At 41.6% G+C, this 21,780-nt stretch overlaps 1 protein-coding gene across 1 annotated transcript in view; it reads left to right on the top strand.

The window, feature by feature from the left end:
• PIP5K1B (phosphatidylinositol-4-phosphate 5-kinase type 1 beta) overlaps positions 1-21,780 on the top strand; it is a 347,555-nt gene that overhangs the window by 163,225 nt on the left and 162,550 nt on the right. The window contains exon 4 of the mRNA XM_070375799.1: positions 13,173-13,303. Within this exon, the coding sequence (XP_070231900.1) occupies positions 13,173-13,303 (131 nt within the window). The remainder of the gene's footprint in view (positions 1-13,172; positions 13,304-21,780) is intronic.

The following is a 21,780-nucleotide window of genomic DNA, read 5'->3' as shown; positions in this document are numbered from 1 at the left end:
AGGGCCATAAGAATGCAGGATGCCACTCAACAGAGGGAAGCAGAGCCCCAGTAAGGGACATACCCAGTAGACTGTGCCTGACTGAGAAATCAACTTGTGTTGAATGAAGACACCAGATTTCAGGGGTGTGTTTGCTTGTTTGTTTGTTTTACTGACATTAGCATCTGGGAGTTTATGTATTTTGCAATTAGCACTAGTAGGAATTAGATTGTAGAAAATTTGAAGACCAAACAAGGAATCGAGGTCCACTTCTACACATAGTGGGGGGAAAAGATGAAGGTTTTTATGCTGGGGGTGATAATAAAAACAAAACAAAAAGCTCGAGAATGATGACTCTGACTGTCTTACGACAAATGGAAAGGAACACAGTGAGAAACCAATTGATGCCACTGACCATAACCTCACTTTTAAAAAAATCAGTTGCTTACTTACTCACTTATTTCTGACTGTGCTGGGTCTTGTCGCTGCACAGACTTTTCTCTAGTTGCGGAGCGTAGGGGCTACTCTCTAGTTGTGGTGCTCGGGCTTCTCATTTCAGTGACTTCTCTTGTTGCAGACGGAGCACAGGCTCTAGAGCCCATGGGCTTCAGTAGCTGTGGCACCTTGACTCATACGTTGCAGCTCCTGCGCTCCAGAGCACGGGATCAATAGTTGTGGTGCACAGACCTAGTTGCTCTGTGGCATGTGGGATCCTCTCAGGTCAGGGAACAAGTCGTGTCTCCTGCATTGGCAGGCAGATTCTTAGATTCTTTACCACTGAGCCACCAGGGAAACCGCCCACCCCCCCACATTTTATCAGCAGGATCTGTGAATTAGTTGAGGATACTACAGGCTGAAAGGGTGCAAGACTTTTTAATTACATTGCAAGGTCGGGTGCCAGTCCACCATAAGGAACTTGGGGAAGGAAGTGGTCTAAGACCAGTTCAGTAATCCCCACAGTCTGTGAAAGAGCTTAGCTGGCCCACGCGAAATGCAGAGACTGGAAAAGGGATTTTGGAATGATTGTTGATATGTCATGAGTTACTCTCACAGTGGGGCAGGTATTAGGGGAGGGTTGGCCTGTCATCTTAGGCCTGAGTGCAGGGGGCTTCGGTGAGACCCCTATGCATGTGATACAACCCCTGCAGCCTGGAGGATGCCGTGGACTGTAGTATTTTCTGGGAAATTCAAAGAACAAGAGAATTGTTGGTCAGCTGCTCTGATGGTAGCGAAGCTAAGAGAGGGTTCTTAGGGAGGGTGGGGGACTGTTTGTTGATTCCCATGGTTTCAGGATAAGTGATATGTGACCAGTTGAGGGCACTGAACTACAGATAAAGCTGCTGTGTGGTCATCACTGAGCCTGTTCAAGTAAGGCCCTGGAGGAACAATGTGGACCTAGCAGCCAGAGGAGATGAGTTCTTCCCCTAAAGGGGAAATGCAGCTGTCATTTGGAGGGTGATTGTCGATCCTATGAAAGCAACCCACAATAGAGAGAGAGCTACATATATACCCGGTGAGCCTTGAATGCCTGGGGCATCTTAGAACTGTACCCGTCTCCTCAAGTAAGACCTTTTCTGCTTCCTCTGGCAATCAGTCAGAATAGAGAAAAAGCTCCCCACTACCTTCCCCACTGCTGGTGACCAGCTTATGCCAGGGCAGGTGGGGGAAGGAGAGATGGTTACTAACAGTATACTTAAGGCTTTTATTAATGAGTGGGCTAGACATACCAGGTATCTGCATGAGACCATTTTTTACTAATCTGTGAATATATATGAACAGAGGACAGACTATTTTATTCTGGGAGTCACCAGAGGGGTCATAGACTTGCCTGAAATTTCATCCTTAGGGCAAGGGAGGACCTGACCCCAGAATAAATTTAGGGGGACAGTGGATGACAAAATTGATTATGATTACACTTCATAAGAGTATGGGCTTCCCTGGTAGCTCAGACAGTAAAGAATCCACCTGCAATGCAGGGGACCTGGGTTTGATCCTGGGTTGGGAAGATCATCTGGAGGAGGGCATGGCAACCCATTCCAGTATTCTTGCCTGGAGAATCCCCATGGACAGAGGAGCCTGGCGGGCTGCAGTCCATGGAGTCGCAAAGAGTCAGACACATCTGAGTGACTAAACACACAGCACACAAAGTTATTATGAAGTACTGGTTATTTCCTGTGCTGACTATTGTCATGGGCTTCCCTGGTGGCTCAGCTGGTAAAGAACCTGCCTGCAATGCAGGAGACCCTGGTTTGATTCCTGGGTCAGGAAGATCCACTGGAGAAGGAATAGGCTACCCACTCCAATATTCTTGGGCTTCCCTGGTGGCTCAGCTGGTAACGAGTTTCCCTGCAAGGCGGGAGACCTGGATTCAATCCCTGTGTTGGCAAGATGTCCTGGAGAAGGGAAAGGCTACCAACTGCAGTATTCTGATCTGGAGAGTTCCACAGACTGTACAGTCCATGGGGTCACAGAGAGTGAGACACGACTGAATGACTTTCCCTTTCACTTTCATAACAGTATAATAGTTACATGGGTTTCTAGCATGAAGGCTTTGTCCTAAAGAAAATAAGATTTTAAAAAATGTTGTCACTAAGTCATGTTTGACTTTTTTATAACCCTACAAGGTTCCTCTGTCTATGGTATTTACCAGGCAAGAATGCTTAAGTGGGTTGCCATTTGCTAATCCAGGAGATCTTCCCAGTGCAGGAATCAAACCCATTTTATGCATTGGCAGGTAAATTCTTTACCACTGAGCCACCAGGGAAGAAGCCATTATAAAATAGCAAATCCCAAAGATACCTTTGTCATCATTCAAAATGTATTTATAAACATAGTAAAGATGCTTTCATGGAAGGACATTTCCATTCTTACCTGTAACACAAAATTTAGAAAATCTGAGAAGTACAAGACTTGAAAGTAAGTCACCCAACATCCCACAAGCCAGAGATAATCATACAATTTGATATATTTCCTTCCTGTCTTGCTTTCCTCTGTGGATGTGTATAAAACATTTGCGAGTTTTTCAAATTTTGTTGTATGTATTTTATATCTTGCTTTCTTAATGTAATATTTTTTAAAGTTATAGAACATTTTTAAAAATTTGGTTTAAATAAAGGCATAAATTGACTAGAGTTTATCAAATAATTTTGTCAAATATTCTTGACCTGTACTTGGACTTTTTTTTTTCATAATTTTATTCATTTTTCCCTGTGCTGAATCTTTGTTGCTTGGCAGGCTTTTCTCTACTTGCAGTGAGCAAGGTGGTTGTAGTTCATGGGCTTCAAGTTGCTGTGGCAAGTTGCTCTTCTCTTTCCCAAGGTTATTCATTCAGCCCTTTGGGTTTCAATACCATTTATATGCTGAAAACACTCAAATTTAAAATTTCAGCCCAAACCTTTGTTCTAAGCTCCAGATTTGTACCTTGACATCATTTGGATGTCTCACCGGCATCTCACGTGGAACTCAATCTGCCCCCCAAAATGTGTTCCTCCCTCAGTCTTCCCAACTCAGTAAAGCAACCTCAGTCCTCTCCACTGCTCAAGGAAAACACTAGAAGGCATTCCAGTACTCTTCTCTCCCTCATTTCTAGCTTATGGCAAGTTCTGTTTATTTCCCTTCAAAATATATACAAATTCAACTCTTCTTTCCATCTTCTTGTTCATCACCCTACTCTTAAGACATCCACATCTCAATGTGAACCATGACACATGCATGTGTGCTAAGATGTTTCAATCGTGTCCAACTCTTCATGACCCTTCCCAGGCTCCTCTGCCCCTGGGATTCTCCAGGCAAGAATACTGGAGTGGGTTATCATGCCCTTCTCCAGGGGATCTTCCCGACCCAGCAATCAAACCCATGAACCATGACACTTGCCTCCTAATCACTTTTCCTCATATATTCTCTCTAGTCTGTTCTCCACATGGCAGCCAGAGTGAAGTTTTTCAGGTTAGACTATAACTCTTTCCTTATGGAAACACATCAGATCCTTAGCAGGATCTATGAGGCTCAGCCCTAGATTTAGCTCATCTTTGCAGCCTCCAATTCTGATGCTCTCTTTGATGCTCACCTTAATTTATCTACAGTGATTTGCTTTCAGTTTCTTGAACTGCTATTTCTGTATGCCTGGAAATTGATTCCCCTGACCTCCTAATATAACTTTCAATTCTTTGAGGGCAAGCACTCAGGCCAGGTCATTTCTGTATCCCCAGTTTGTAGATGAGTGCCTGGCACGTGATGGGCATACAGCCAGCATCTGTTGATATGACCTGCCAACTGGCTCTCACCTTTCATGTCTCAGACTGTGTATGCTTCCTGTTAGACCTTTCCTAACTCTCCCCCATTCTAAAGTGGATCTCCTCACTTTTGGCCTAATCACATCACCCTGTTATTTGTATCACTGCCTATTATGAATGCTTATCTTTAATATCTCTTTTACTCACTAACCTAGAAACTCTGATGAGAGCAAGAACAGGACCTTTTTTTTTTTTTTTTTTGATTTATGCTTTCCCCAACATCTAGCATAGTGCTTAGGTCACAGAAAATTCTCAGATCTTTGAGAATGAAGATCTAAATGAATGAACAGCATGTGACTGAATGGAGTTCTAAGGGGAGCTCTTCTCTTTACTTAGGCAACACTGGAAAAAATTCTCAAGTCTATCCTGAAATAGAGGGTAGAATATAGAATCATGGGTCCCCAAAAGACAGCCATGCCCTAATCCCTAGAGCCTGTTATATGGCACTTTATATGGCAAAGGGGACTTTGCAGGTGTGATTAAGTTAAAGATCTTGTGATGGGAAAGTGATCTTGAACTATCCAGATGGGCCCAGTGCAATCACAGAGGTTCTTGTAAGAGAGAGGCTAGAGAGTCAGAGCGGAAAAGGCAATGGCATCCCACTCCAGTACTCTTGCCTGGACAAACCCATGGACGGAGGAGCCTGGTAGGCTGCAGTCTATGGGGTCGCTAGGAGTCGGACACACTGAGCGACTTCACTTTCACTTTTCACTTTCACGCATTGGAGAAGGAAATGACAACCCACTCCAGTGTTCTTGCCTGGAGAATCCCAAGGATTGGGGAGCCTGGTGGGCTGCCATCTCTGGGGTCGCACAGAGTCGGACACGACTGAAGCGACTTAGCAGCAGCAGCAGAGAGTCAGAGTCAGAGGAAGAGATTAAGACAAAAGCAGAGGGGAAACAGAGAGAGATTAAGAGAGATTTGAAGATGCTGCTCTTATGAAGATGGAGGGGACCACAAGGCAAGGAAGAAGGGACAGAGCCCTCCCAACACCTTGATTTTAGGACTTCTGATCTCCTAAACTGTGAGATAATACATTGTGTTGTTGAAAGACATGAAGTTTGTGGTCATTTATACAGCAGCAGTAGAAAACCAAATCAAGGAGGGACTGGAGAAATGGGTTGAGGAACCCATAGCAAGAGTTGGTCCCACCTCCTTTCAGAAGACATTCCGCTTGCCTGTCAACAAACTATCCCATTTCCATAGTCCTACAGTCAGTTTTGTGAAATCTGTCCTTTTTTTCTTAATTCTCTCATTGGGACAAATAAGAAATCTCTGCTTTCTTTCCTGAGTTCAGGTTCAGAAACAGGAGAGAGAACCCAGAACTGGACTTGAGCTGTGGCAATGAAGGAGAGCGGCAGGGTCTCCCCAGCCAGACAAGGGTTGTTTTCTCTCGTTCTTTAGAGGTGTTGTGCTCAGTCACTTCAGGCATGTCTGATTCTTTGCAACCCCATGGACTGTAACCCACCATGGACTGTAATCCTCTGTCCATGGAATTCTCCAGGCAAGAATACTGGAAGGATGCCCTCCTCCTGAAGATCTTCCCAATTCGCAGGGATAGAACCCAAGTCTTCTGCATCTCCTGCATTACAGGTGGATTTTTTTTTTACTGCTAAGCCATGAGCCATGGGGGACGCCCCCTTTAGAAGTGTTACTGAACCATTTTCTAACGTCCTGGTTTAAGGTGCTTGTCAGTGTACATCTCTGATTTAGAATTAATCTCCACATTTGTGGTTTTGGGAAAATATATCTTGTGAGAAAAAGAGAAAGCATTGGACCTCCTCCTTGGGAAAAATGCACACAGCAGAAAATTTCACATGCAGTTGTTCGGGGTCCATGGACCTGTAAGGTTATCTTGCTCAAAGGATAGAGTGTGTGTTTAGAATCTTTTAAAAAGATGTTTGTTTGTTTGTTAATTTGGCGGTGTCGAGTCTTAGTTGTGGCACACAGGCTCGGTAGTTGTGGCGCATGGGCTTAATTGCCCACAGTATGTGGGATCTTAGTTCCCTAACCAGGGATTGAACCCACGTCCCCTGCATTGCAAGGCGGATTCTTAACCACTGGACCACCAGGAAAGTCCCTAGAATCTTTTATATGTTAGGATGCAGGACTCAGTGTGAGGCTGGGAAGGAGGCTTCCATGTCAAGCTAAGATATTCAGAGTTAATCCTGTGGTGAGGATACTACACACCCGTTAGTTTTCAAGCAAGGTGGTGACAAGATTAGATCTGTACTTAAAAAAAAAATTACCCTGAGATAGTTAGGGACTTTGTGAAGGTCGTGTACACTCTGCTATATTTAAAATGGATAACCAGCAAGGACCTACTATGTAGTACAGGGAACTCTGCTCAGTGTTATGTGGCAGCCTGGGTGGGAGAGGGGTTTAGGAGAGGATGGATACATCTATATGCATGGCTGAGTCCCTTCACTGTTTACCTGAAACTATCACAACATTGTTAAATGGCTATACCCCAATCCAATACAAAATAAAAAGTTTGAACTTTGGGAGAAAAAAATCACTCTGGCATCATGTATATTGTCTATAATCCTATAATTAGGCCATCAGATCACCTGAGGTGGGGAGAAATGTTGACTTGAGATGTTTTAGTACTTGCTTTTAAAACCAGTGATATCAGATTGCATATTAAGTGATCTAATTTCATAGACAATATGCTGTAGAAAGCAGTTTCCTGTAACCAATGTAAAATCATTAAAATCTTACCATTGTCAGGATCATTGCTCCCCTAATAGCAGGTTTGCATGGACGTTTAGTCTCATTGATAGTAATCATCATTATCATCTCTTTGTTCAAGTACTTCTCAGCTTCAGTCAGATCCATCTCCTGCACAGAGAATGGAGGCCGGTAAAGCAGTACACACTGGTAGGACATTGAACTGGTGCCTTGTAGACCAGAGTATCATTCGTGGCGTTATCACATACTTGGCCAAGGGATTTAGGTCAAGTTAATCTCTCGAAGTTTCTTTATAAAATGGGCATTAAAGCCCTACCTACCTACATAACAATTGTGACAATCAAATGCAGTCATTAGAAGGTAGTATTGTAAAAACCATAGCATATTATCTAATACAAGCTGACATTAATTTTCCTTTTAGTATTACCATCATCCCTGAACAGATTTGGGTAGTAAAGAGCCATGAATGTAAATATATGCGATTTGCTTTTGTGGTATTAGCTGGTTCTTTCTCCAAATATCACATGCTTTAGAGGTGTTTGTAATATCCATACAATATGTTGCCTCTACTTAGCCCTTGAAAAGTCCTGAATTAAACGTAGACTCTGTTTGTCTGTATTCTGAAATCTGAACCTATGTGTTTCCGTGACGCTAGTAGTAAAGAATCTACCTGTCAATGCAGGGGTTTCAAGGGATGTGAGTTTTGATCCCTGGGTTGGGAAGATCCCCTGGAGGAGGAAATGGCACCCCATTCTATTATTCTTGCCTGGAGAATCCCATGGACAGAGGAGCCTGGTGGTCTACAGTCTATGAGGCTGCAAAGAGTCAGACACCACCGAGCACAGAGGGGAAATAGTTACATATCAATGTGTTTGCTGCTGCTACTGCTGCTAAGTCGCTTCAGTCGTGTCCGACTCTGTGCGACCCCATAGACGGTAGCCCACCAGGCTCCCCCGTCCCTGGGATTCTCCAGGCAAGAACACTGGAGTGGGCTGCCATTTCCTTCTCCAATGCATGAAAGTGAAACGTGAAAGTGAAGTTGCTCAGTGTGTCCTACTCTTAGCGACCCCATGGACTGCAGCCCACCAGGCTCCTCCATCCATGGGATTCTCCAGGCAAGAGTACTGGAGTGGGGTGCCATCAACATGTTTAGAGCATATGCAAAGCCACACAGAAAATTGGATGGACCACGTGTGTGTGTGTTTGAAGCTGCTAACTAATCGAATTTACAAGCAAAGAACTGCTGGTTCTAGAAGAGAAACCTGCAGTACACAGAGCAGGTTCTTAGTCATCATGATTTACTGGTCTGCTAATAAGAAACCCTCCCATTAGCATTTCTAAGTGTTTTTGTAACTTTAAAACACATCTTGCTCAAGAGTGACTGTGTCAGAAAATACTGTTCTTTCTCCCATCTTGGTCCCTGTGCCTAATGTCCAATAGGAAAATGTCAGATGATGCGGCCATTATTGCTGGTGACTTAGAAAACCACATGCCACAGTGTAATCAGACATATCCATGAAATAGTCAGGATGCTTTTTAATTATACCCAATGCATCTATGCTAAAGCATTTAATTTTACACAGAGATAGGGAGGAAGAAACCCTGAGGTAGCCAGAGGTAGCCATCCTCCCCGGCAGCAAAATATCTCCTTTTGTTTGTATCTCCATGTTATTAGTAGTGACTTTAACAGAGATGTTCATACCGGTTTACCAGGTCGTTTACAGGTTTCTTTTAGGCTCACCCATGATTGAGTATGATTAGTAGCAAATAAAATATTTTATCCCTATTTCATCAAAAGGCATGGCTCCCACAGAGCTGCTTCCTTTGCTGAGGTCAGCCAGGCTTAAAAGAGAGCTTCTAACTTTGGTTCTAGACTCATTTTGAAAAAAAGAGACAGGGAAGTGGCATGGGCTTTGCAGGCAGACTCTGCCATGTGCTAACAATGTGAGAGAGGCAGTCATATAACCTTGCTCAGCTTTAAATCCCCCTGTAAAATGGGTGTGATTCTCCCTCTCTTTGGTGTCCTTGAAAGGGTTAAATGAGGTCAGAGATTCTGATGTTAGAGGCAGCACAGTACTTGTTTATAACCTGGATCTGGACTGTGGAGCCAAACTTGCCAGGTACAAGTCCCAGCTCCACCTCTTTGCTAGCCACATGACCTCGCGTAAGTAACTACACCTACTTGAATCAGTAAAATGAGGGGGGTTCAGGATTGGGAACACGTGTACACCCGTGGCGGATTCATGTTGATGTATGGCAAAACCAATACAATATTGTAAAGTAATTAGCCTCTAATTAAAATAAATAAATTTAAATTTAAAAAAATAAGATAATAATAGTACCTACCTCACAGGGTTATTGTGAGGATAGAAGAGTTAATATAACCAAAAGCACTTAGAATAGTGATTGCCTCATAGAGTGTTTTCAGTAAACACTCTTTAAGTATATGCCATAATTATGATTGATTGTGATTATTATTGTTGTTATCCATATGTCAAGTCCCTGGCACAAATAGTTGATAAAAAACATTCACTTTTATTAAGACTTCTCTTATTTCTATCTTCAGAGAACTTGAATTTTAAGGAGCATGAAAAGAAAGTAATAGTATTGTTATAAGTCTGATTTTTTTATTTAAACAGATGTCAGTGAGCTCCTTTCCAAAATCTTATTCCTTCAGGAACTCAAAATTCAATCTTATACCATAGGAGAAAAAAGTTTCTTGATGCTCCTTAGAGCAAGAGCAAATTTTTGAGCCTCACTGCAGACTTTCCGAGTCAGAAATTCTGGAGATGCAATCCATAAGTCACTTTGGTTCTCGTTTTTCAGTGCTTGCTGACATTTTTTTTTTTAAGATTTGTTCTTTAGAGCAGTTTTAGGTTAACAAAAAACTTGAGGGGAAGATACAGAAATTTCCCATCACCCCCTGTACCCACACATGCACAGCCTGCCCGTTGTCAACATCCCCCACCAGAGTGGTTCACTGTTACAACTGATGAACCTACATGGACACATCATAATCACCCAAGTCCACAGTTTATATTCTAGCTCACTTTTGATGGAGTACATTTTATGGGTTTAGACAAATTCATAATTATGTGTATCCATCATAAAAGTGGACTTGCCAGGTGGCTCAGTGGTAAAGAACCCGCCTGACAATGCAGGAGACTCAAGGGATGTGGGTTCAACAAGAGCTCTTCCTGGGTCAGGAAGAGCCCCTGGAGAAGGAAATGGCAACCCACAACAGTATTCTTGCCTGGAAAAGTCCATGGACAGAGAAGCCTGGTGGGCTATAGTCCATGGAGTCACAAAGAAACACGAAGAAGCGTGCATGACACACCATCATAAAGGAATTGTGCAGAGTGCTTTCCCTGCCCCGAAAATCCTCTGTGCTCTACTTCCCCTCCACAACCCCCAGGCAAGCACTGATCTTCTTACCGTCTCCATAGTTGTGCTTTTGGTCCATTTTAACAAATGACCCAGTGATTCTCAGACTTTCTAACATTTGCAAATACCAGATATAGACTGCTGCAACTTTGACCACCTTCTGTTACTGGGGGTGGGATAAGACTGCTGCTGCTAAGTCGCTTCAGTTGTGTCTGACTCTGTGTGACCCCATAGACGGCAGCCCACCAGGCTCCCCTGTCCCTGGGATTCTCCAGGCAAGAACACTGGAGTGGGTTGCCATTTCCTTCTCCAGTGCATGAAAGTGAAAAGTGAAAGTGAAGATGCTCAGTCGTGTCTGACTCTTAGCGACCCCACGGACCGCAGCCTACTAGGCTCCTCCATTCATGGGATTGTCCAGGCAAGAGTACTGGAGTGGGGTGCCATTGCTTTCTCCAGGATAAGACTGACGGGTGGTTAACAAGGAATTGGGCATTCCATGTTTCACATGCGTTCCAGTCCAAGAAGCACACTAAATGACTGAATTAAGCAGAAATACAGGTTATTTCTGGAAGCAGAGTCAGGGGTGTGGTAAAGGGAAGGAAAAACAGTTTGAGAGTGTGTGCTTCTGTTGATAGACCTGGAATAGAAAGTTTCAGACTGTACGTGTCTTCTGGAAATGCTGATGTCACGTCCTGTGCCATATTGCCCTGTGTGATGGATAGGAGAAGAGAAACCTTTTGAATTTTTATGTGAGGTTAAAATGAGAAAAATTCATTTCAGCCTTCAGAAGTCAGAGCTATCAGTACAAAAGGTCACTGATGCCAACTGGTGGCATTGCTGAGCTCTCAGTGGGAAGATTAAAATAGCAGCTTTTTGTTTTTGAAGCACTAGTTGCACTATTTGGGCTTGACTCTCAGTCTTTTGCCATCTTGCTGCTCTGGGATCGTAAGTAAAAAGGCATATGTAAAGAAGAAAAGCTCCAGGATGTTCTCTTAACTGCACGGAAGGGGATAGATATTATAGTTGTCCTCACACTAAGGCTGGTATAATATTTGCAGTGAAATAAGCAGTGTGATTGAACGATGACTCCATGGGATAGTGAGGGTTACTGATTATATAGTGGAAGTGACTGAGCCGTGTGAATGACCGTGACCATTTCAGGCCCAGTCAGCAAATATTTCCTGGGGACCCAGCCCTGCGCAAGATGTGGTTTGCTTGGGGTTCACCCTTCAGTGACAGGATTATAGAGCTTAGGGAGAGGGACACCAGGCTTAGAGGTGGGGGGTTGGTTGTAAGATAATGGTTTGGTGCCACGTGTACTGTGTTTGTGATGATAAAACAGTGTGCAAGTAGGTTCTGAGAGTCATATGCATGGAGCCAGTATTTGAAACCATTAGGAATGAATGGATGATCGTCTGCATAACTAAGGAAATTTGAGAATCAAGGATCCAACTTTTAGGGACACAGCAATTATAGCAAACAAAATATGAGAATTTAGTGAAGAAATGAGAGACCATCAGAAAAGGTAGACATGGACACAGGACTGTGTTCTATCATAGAAATCAAGAGGATACATTTTTCAAGAAGAGAGATTTTTTTGATGTTAAAAGCATGAAGAAATTTTTTTTAAAAAAGCAGCATCTGGGAAGATAGAGATGGGTCTTGGACTTGCTAAGTGAAAATGTTAACTCAAAAAGAATATTTTATATTAAGCAGGTGATCTTTATTACATTCATTTTAAGGCATGGTTTCTCAGCCTCAGCACTAATATTTGGGGCTTGATAATTTGTTGTTATGAGAAGCTGTCCTGTGCATTGTGGGATGCTGTAACAGCATTCCTGACCTCTACCCACTAGATGCCAGTAGCTCTACCGCCACTGGTTATGACAACTAAAAAATGTCTCCAGTGTCAAATGCCCCTGGCTGAGAACCAGTGATTTAAGTATTTATTTAGTTCCTATTGTCTGAGTGATAATTGCTCTGTTGTGTCGGACTCTATGCAACCAATAGACTGTAACCTGCCAGGCTCTTCTGTCCCAGTGTGTACTATATTAAACATTGCAAGGCATAAAAAAAAAAATGCCACACTTGCATCATTAAGAAGAATGTATTCTGATTTTCCTAAATTAAGTTATTCTATTTTTCCTATTATGTTGGTTAAAACTGTTTATATATACATTCACACATGTGCACACACACAAATATATATGTCATTCCTCTAAGTTAACATTGTCAGTTTAACTGTGTAATAATATTAGAAGAGCAGTAAATTTGAAATATTGAGGTTCCAAAACTCTGTGTTTTATTATAGATCAGTGAAGGAAATTTTGATTATGGACCCTTGCCAAGACTAGTAAGCAATTTTTTAATTAAATTTTATATATTCCAAAGGCTGAAATTATTTTTTACTCTCTCATTTCTTATGAAGCCAAAATACTCTTCCTGATCCATAGGTATGTTACAGAACTTCTGACTTTTTAAAAATGTGACTGTGCCAATTATCCTTTGGTAGAAATTACAATGCTATATGTTGAAAGTTTCTCAGTTCTTAATAAAAGAAAGATGGAAATTTTGGATGGTAATTGACCTTGGGAACATTTACAGGAAAGATAACCACCAAAATCATTTCATGGAAGGAAGGGTCCTTGATGTTTGGAAAGGATTCTCCATCAAAAGAAGCATCCTGTCATCTTTCTAAACCGAGCTTCCTTATTGCTTAGAAACAAGAGAAGAAATCTAACCTCACTCTCCTGTTTTTGCTACTTGTGACATTGAACAAGGTCCCGACTACCGAGGCTAACGCTGAAATCCTTGTTTTCCCTGCAGACTGCATCATCTGCCATCAAAGGTGCTATTCAGCTGGGAATAGGATACACAGTGGGTAATCTCACCTCCAAGCCAGACCGAGATGTTCTCATGCAAGATTTTTATGTGGTGGAAAGTGTGTTCCTGCCCAGGTAAGAACATTGTTTATTGTGATATTTCCATGCTAAGGAACCTTTCCTGTGACATCCCCATATTGAAGACTTTTCTACTGGTACAAGACTTTTCTACCAATGCACGTGTACATTATGTACTGGTGTTCATGTTGGACCTTTGGTGTGCCCAAAAGTAATCCAATTATTACTTTCGGTTGCATTAAATGGCTTGCATTTTTTTTAACATAGCCTGCATTTTTATAGCAGATGGTAGATAGAGTTCATCCTGTGGGTCAGCTGTAATTAATTAGTTGTAATAATGCCTGAAAGACCGTATGGAGAAAGACTTTGAAATTCAGTGGGAAAGGACTAGAGTAATCACAGAGTGATGTCTGCATAGGTTTAGAAAAAGAGGGCACTTGAGACGCAGCAGATGGTGCCAAGTTTTTTCTGTAGCCCTAATTTAAGAAATGAGTTGGGGAATCCGTAATTGGTTCTGCTATCTGAATATTCTCATGTGTTTCCTCTTTTAACTCTCCTCCGGAAAACTTAAGGGAATTCCCCTATTTTGACAGCATATTTGAAAAGACACCCAAGTTACCCATACATGTCACCTCTAACTTTATCATATGCATGCTAATGTGCCAAGTCACTTCAGTCATGTCTGATTCTTTGTGACTTTATGGACTGTAGCCCACCAGGCTCCTCTGTGCATAGGATTTCCCAGGCAAGAATACTGGAGTAGGTTGCTATGTCCTCCTCCAGGGGATCTTCCCAACCCTGGGATCAAACTCACATCTCTTAGTGTCTCCTGTATTGGCAGTTGAGTTTTTTTTTTTTTTTTTTTTTTTTTACCACTAGTGCCACCTAGGAAGCCCCATACTGGGGGGGATAAATCAATTAAATAAATCTGAGATGGATGATAGTGATGGTTACACAACAGTGTTAATGGACATAATGCCACATAAGTATATGTTTAAAAATGGGTAAGATGGCAAATTTATATTATGCATGCTATACCAAAATAAAACAAATAATTTAAAAGTCTAATGCTCAGTTAATATAAGAAGAGAAGTACTCACTATTAAATTGGAAATGTCACTACCACTGACAGGACTTTTCAAAGAAAGAAAATAGATACTCAACTTAGGGGTTTGGAAGCAATTATATTGTCTTTGTGGCTACAAGGATTGACTTGTCATTTATTTTAAAGTAAATATTTCTTTCTAAAATAAGCCAATTTTATTATCAATTATTGCTAGGCTTGAGTGAGAATGGTTGGGTAACACTTTTCCTCTCCATGTTTTCATTGTCTTTAAAAATCTTCAGGGAAATGGTTCTTAAATTTATTTCTTTGTCCAGGCATCAACTTCCTAGAAATAAAACCTTTGGATGAGTGTGTCCATGTAGTCACAACAGAGCACATAAATAAAAGAAAGTCAGCTAGAAACCCACACAGCCTCATTCTTTTAAAATTTATCATCTCAGCATTGTTTTTTAAATTATAGTATAATTGCTTTACCAATGTTTTGTTACTTTCTACTGTACAGTAAAGTATATCAGCTATCTGTATACATACTTCCCCTCCCTCGCATCCTCCGCCACCCATCTAGGTCATCACCGAGCACTGAGCTGAGCTTCCTGTGCTCTGCAGTGGGTTCCCGCTAGCTAGCTGTTTCACACATGGTGGTGTATACACGTCAATCCCGGTTTCCCAGTTTGTGCCCCACTTCTCTTCTCTCCGTGTCCACATGTCCATTCTCTGCATCTCTATTCTTGCCCTGCAGATAGGTTCATCTGTGCCTTATTTTGCTTTAAATCCCTTAGCTGAAGAACAAAGTTGGTCTATGAAAGATTAGAAGTTTGCCTTTCTCTGTTTCCCTTGCAGTTATGAGAACTAGTTTTCATGCAGAATATGGACAACCCCAAGACCTAAGATATAATCCTGTCTGTTCATGACACTGTTATTCTCTCTGTAGCTGGAAATTGTCCTTTGTGTTTGTTTTTTAACAGTCTATCATTCAAAAATGTATGTATTAGTCAGGAGGTCATGAGTTTATCTTAATCTTTTGGTATGTTCTGTTAGGCTCAAATTCTATGAAATGTGTTTACAGAATATTCTAATTCTCATGGTCTTCTAGGGCCTCTTCTCAAAACTTTCAACCTTATTTTTTTTGTTTTTGAGGCCTTTTGTGGAAGGATGGCTGGCAGTGAGTTAGGGTACTAGAGCAGTTACAGCAAAGATGGGTGTACAAAGAGCAGGGTGTTCCATCCTGGCTGATCTCTTCTACTCATGCTGTCCAGTCAACAGAGCCAACCGTTGCTGGGCACCAGGAGCAAGCATATGGTCCTCAGGCCTGCAGCATCAGCATCATCTAGCACTTTTTAGACACGCAGGTTCTTGGGCTCCCCCTTCCCAGATCAACAAAATTAGAAACTCTGGGGCTAGGACCCAGGAATCTGTTTAACAATTGCTCCAGGTGATTCTAAGCACATAAAAGTTTGAGAATCACTGAGCTGGCACTTTGCTTCCCATTTTAGAGTAATAGTTGCTCTAATAGATAACGGATTTTGTTCTTAGAGCACATAAAACCCCCAATATTTTTAAATTAATATCTTAAATATAAAAATTATATTTAACAACTGAATTATGCATGACACTGTATGAGATACTATACAAAAAGGAGTGCATAAATAAGGTCTTCATAGACACTTTTAGGGGCTTCCCTGGTGGCTCAGACTGTCAAGAATCTGCCTGCAATGTGGACAATCCAGGTTTGATTCCTGAGTCAGGAAGATCTCCTGGAGAAGGAAATGGCTACCCACTCCAGTAGTCTTGCCTGGAGAATTCCATGGACAGAGGCTACAGTCCATGGGGTCGCAAAGAGTCAGATACAGCTGAGCAACTAACACTGTTTTCAGGCCCTTCTGAGAGTTTTGATTCCTTTTGTTGATGGACAGTTTATCATAAGCACACTGCATTTTTATTATTAAGACAAAATGAGATTTTTTTCTTCAGGAATAGAGAACCAAAGTTGTATCTACCTGGATTTTGCATCTTTAACCTTAACTCTGTATTCCAAGAAAGCAGCAGCAGCCACTGAATGACACGCATGTCCCTGGGGAAGGGAGCACCCAGCTGGCTGATCCTATTGAGAAGAGTCCACTGTCACATTCAAATATATCATTCAGAGTTTGTATAGCTTTTAAATGTCAATGTGACATGAAACATTTGATTCAGACTAAAATTTAAGCGAATACTGTATTGCTTGTTTAAAGAACACACAGTATAAGGAACTCTATTCGGTTTTCTGTGGTGAACTAAATGGGACAGAAATCCAAAAGAGAAGGATTTTATATACATATATGTAATTCACTTTATTCTACAGCCAACACTGACACATCAGTGTAAAGCAACTACTGTCGTTCAGTCAGTCAGTCAGTATGTCCGACTCTTTACAACCCCATGGATTGCACAATGCCAGGCTTCCCTGTCCTTCAGCATCTCCCGGAGCTTGCTTAAACTCATGTCCATTGAGTCAGTGATGCCATCCAACTATCTCGTTCTCTGTCGTCCCCTTCTCCTCGTGCCTCCAATCTTTCCCATCATCAGGGTCTTTTCCAGTGAGTCGGCTCTTCACATCAGGTGGCTTAAATATTGGAGCTTCAGCTTCAGCATCAGTCCCTCCAATGAATATTCAGGATTCATTTCCTTTAGTATTGACTGGTTTAATCTCCTTGCAGTCCATGAGACTCTCAAGAGTCTTCTCCAACACCACAATTCAAAAGCATCAATTCTTCGGCACTCAGTCTTCTTTATGGTCCAACTTGCACATTGACTATATGGACCTTTGTCAGCCAAGTAACATCTCTGCTTTTTAATATTCTGCCTAGGTTTGTCATAGCTTTTCTTCCAAGGAGCAAGCGTCTTTTAACTTCATGGCTGCAGTCACCATCTGCAGTGATTTTGGAGCCCAAGAAAATAAAGTCTCTCACTGTTTCCATTGTTTCCCCATCTGTTTGCCACGAAGTGATGGGACTGGATGCCATGATCTTTATTTGTTGAACGTTGAGTATTAAGCCAGCTTTTTCACTCTCCCATTTCACCTTCATCAAGGGGCTCTTTAGGTTCTGTTCGGTTTCTGTCATAAGGGTGGTGTCATCTGTGTATCTGAGGTTATTGATATTTCTCCCACCAATCTTGATTCCTACTTGTGCTTCATCCAGCCTGGCATTTCATATGATGTACTCTGCATATAAGTTAAATAAACAGGGTGACAATATACAGCCTTGATGTACTCCTTTCCCAATTTTGAACCAGTCCATTGTTCCAGGTCTGGTTCTAACTGTTGCTTCTTGAGCTGCATGCAGGCTTCTCAGGAGGCAGGCAAGGTGGTCTGGTATTCCCATCTCTTTAAGAATTTTCCACAGTTTGTTGTGATCCACACAGTCAAAGCCTTTAGCATAGTCAGAAGTAGATGTTTTTTCTGGAGCAACTATATTCCAATAATAATTGGAAAGATTATTACTCCAATAATAATAATTTAAAAAGAACATATATGCTCCAGATGCATTTACATGAAAACAAGAAACTCACATGGGGTCTTGCCTCAGTTTCCTCATCTGGGCTAAGTTTCTTCTTTGGTTTAGCCAAGGGATTGGTCCCAGTATTTCTCAACAAATGTGCTTTTGACTTTTTGGATGAGCTAATTCTTTGTGCAAGACTGAACATTTGTCATCCCCAGGCCATGCCAGTAATATCTCATTATTATAGCGATCAAAACCCTTCCCACAAAGTGATGGATAAATTCAGTTTCTTGATTCTGGTGGTGGTTTCATAGGTATACACATATGTGAGAATTGACAAACTGTACATTTTATTGTATGTCAGTTACAACTCAGTAAAGGGGCCAAATAATGCTCCCTCCCTCCCCGCTTATATTTCTCTATTTGCCTAGGGTGAGAGGCCCTTGTTGCAAGCAGTTGAAACATTCTGAAGTCTCTGGTGGCTCTAAAGTCCAATGCATTTATCTGGGTCATAGAACTAATTGCTTAGGGTGCCTTGAGATGTTTTAATTTACTACTGCTCTGAGACTGCAGAATCTGTTTCCCTTAGCAACGAAGTGCACTGTGTTATTTTTTATTTCTTTATTTTAAAGTGGCTTGAAGTTATTTTTAGATATTATGTATTTGCACCACAGATTATTTCATTTTGTAGATGGAAAAGAGCTCTAGACCTGTTTAAGATTTTAAGGATGATACAAAATTCTTTTTAACTGTCTGTTTCCATTATCTTCCAAAATCACAAAATAGATGAGTAAGAGAACCATGACCATATCTTAATCTTTTGACCCCAAATTCTGTACCACCCAGAACTCAAGGTTGTAGATTTTTCATGTGTAAATGGGATTAGGAAGATAGAGAATGTTTGATCATGTTTCTGCCATGTAAACATGAACCAGAGGTGGCAACAGGAGGCAAAGTTTAAGTACCAACTATGAACTAAGCATAGTCTTATTAATAATATTTGTATGTTCTACAATATTATTGTTATTACTTTTCATCTTTACCATTAAGAAAAATCTAATTTATATATGAAGTAACTAAGGCCCTGAGGTATTAGGTGTCTTAACCCAAAGTGATAAACCAGTAAATGGAAAAGCCAGGATTTGAACTCAGCAGTGGCTGGGTCCACAGTTTTGTTTCTCCCTATACTATGGTGATGAAACACAGGAATGGTATTTCTTTTTGAATTAAAAAAAGAACAAAACTTCTAGAATTATGAAACTAAATCTACCTATCTGGCCCCTTGACAGCCAGCTTGAATCCATCCCTCTGTTCCTCTGTAGGAGATACCATCGCCTTCTCTGGGATGGAAAATATGGATTGAAAGCTGGCAATAAATATATCTTTCCATATTCAAGAATAATTATCTAATCAAAGAATTTGTTAAAAAAAAAAAAAGAAAGAAAAAGAAATCACCTGTATTTTCATCTACTCACTGGAATTTAGCTTGATGTGAAGATCATTGCAGACTGCCCTTAGGTTTGATGGATTTTCTTCTTGGGGATTTATTTGAATCACCAGGTGAAGTGAAAGTCACTCAGTCATGTCCGACTCTTTGTGACTCTGTGGACTGTACTTCCCAGGCCAGAATACTGGAGTGGGTAGCCTTTCCCTTATCCAGGGGATCTTCCCAACACAGGGATTGAATCCAGGTCTCCCACATTGCAGGCAGATTCTTTACCAGCTGAGCTACCAGGGAAGCCCAAGAGTACTGGAGTGGGTAGCCTATCCCTTCTCCAGAGGATCTTCCTGACCCAGGAATCGAACTGGGGTCTCCTGCATTGCAGGCAGATTCTTTACCAACTGAGCTATGATATTATTCTCAATGACAAGCAAACATATATGTCAAAGATGCATATAAGCATTGCCAAATATCAGTGCTACATTTAGGGTTTTGACAGACTAGTCAACCACCTGCATTTCAAGTTTCACTGACATAAACTCATCCAGGAATCCATTTGTACCATGGGTCAGCGCACTACAGCTCATGAGAAAAAGCCGGCCCCATGCTTTTTTTTTTTTTTTAATAAAGTTTAATTGTAGCAGCCACATCTGTTCACTTACATATTGTTTAGGGTTCCTTTTCCACTATAACAGTAGAGTTGAGTAGTTGTAACAAAGACTCTACAAAGTTTGCTAATCCTTGATCTATACCTGTTTTTTTTCCATACAAGGTTTTATATAGATGTGGATAGAACAGAAAGCTACCAGAATATTCTTCTCAGGATTAAATGAGAGGTGTGACTGTTGCTGGTAAAGCCAATAATACAAGGTCCCTTCAAGTCAAAGCATTTCAAATATTTGCTCAGTATTTATGTAGTGGGGATAGATAATGTATAGGGGAAAGATAATTTCCTATCAATAAGGATTATATACCTCTTCCTTTAATTCAAAAGTGAAAAATTTGTTGCATGCACTGAATATTACATAACATTTTCACTTATTTGAAATTGTCTTGTAAACATAATTTTTCAGTGTGCTAATAACTACTTTAGAAGTTTAGCATTTAGGTGATGAACGACGATATCACACGTTCCCAGTAAATGACACCCTGGAATATGTTCTTTAGTTTTGGAATTTAAGCTGTCTTCAGCTACTCACTTTTAAAGACTGGCTGTTAGCTTGTTCGCCTCAAAAGATGGTGCAACCTTGTGTTCCAGAAGGCAGCTCAGGGGTACCCATCATAGATGTGTTCAGCAGAAGGAGGCTGGCACCTGCAGGGAGTGTGTCTTTTGTTTCATTATGTTGGTTTTGTTTTTCCTCCAGGAGAATGGAAAGACACTGCCACTGTCTGATTTGGCAAGAGAGAGAACCAATTTCTATTACCTAGGTTAAATGGTTGTATGTGAAAACTAAGCAGTCTCCACCTTGCCCGAGTGGGCAGAGGCAGTTAGTAATGCCTGACGCTGCTTCTGCATGCCCTGCCGTACACAGGTTCACTCTGAAGACTGGTGCCACCGCTCGTTTGTTCCTGGACTGTGGTGTCACTGGTCCAATTGTATTACACTTAAGTTTTCTTTGTCTCAGTATCACCATCTGTATATTAGGACAACGTCACTTATCCTGCCTCATGGGAGGTGGGATGGTTAAGTTGATGCGTCAACTTGACTGGCTAAGAGATGCCCACATAGCTGAGAAGACGTTTTTTCTGGGTGTGTCTGTGAGGATATTTCTAGAAGAAATTAGCATTTGAATCAGTAGACTGAGTAAAAAAAGATCACCTCACAGTTTGGGTGGGCATCACCCTGAATAGAACAAAAAGGTGGCGAAAGGGCTGATTCACTCCCTACTTGAGATGGGACATCTGCTGATGCTGAAAGCTCAGCTTCTCGGTACACTGGTGGTGAATCAAAACTTGGAGACAAGAGTTTTGGATGAAGTAGAGAAGGATAGCTTTATTGCTTTGCCAGGCAAAGGGGGACACAGTGGGCTAATGCCCTCAAACCATGTGTCCCCACTTGGGGAGGATAGGGAGTTTTATAGTAGTTGTTCAAAGAGGGTGAGATCAGTCCATGGACATTCTTCTAACAGGTTGGTGGGGAAGTAAGTGGGAGTCTGCCTTCAGGTCTAACTGGTCTGGGGTCTTCATGCTTGTGGTCAGCATACCACCATTCATCATTAACTCCTTCCACCTGGAGGGGCCTTCAGTACCTGCAGATTAGCTCGAAGATATTTTTGTGTGTATCCACTGATGGGAAAACAGGCCCTTGCTCCAAGGCTGCTCTTGACTGTTTCTCCCTGGCCTCACATCCTCTCCATTCCTTAGTTAAATACTTGAATCTGCCCATTGGAACTCAGGGAAGATCAGGGAGACTGAATGAAGGCTGTTTCCTATAATCAAAGAAATGGAGGATACAGAAAGGGCTTGTATCCAGGAGCCCCACAGGCCCTAGACATTATCACTGCCCTGGGACATCAGTGTTCCTGATTCTTGGGCCTTCAGACTGAGA

This window comes from Bos mutus, chromosome 8, assembly GCF_027580195.1.
Source record: "Bos mutus isolate GX-2022 chromosome 8, NWIPB_WYAK_1.1, whole genome shotgun sequence".
In the NCBI taxonomy this organism is placed as follows: Eukaryota; Metazoa; Chordata; class Mammalia; order Artiodactyla; family Bovidae; genus Bos; species Bos mutus.
Note: the sequence above shows the minus strand (reverse complement) of the source record. Positions and strands in the feature narration are given on the sequence as shown.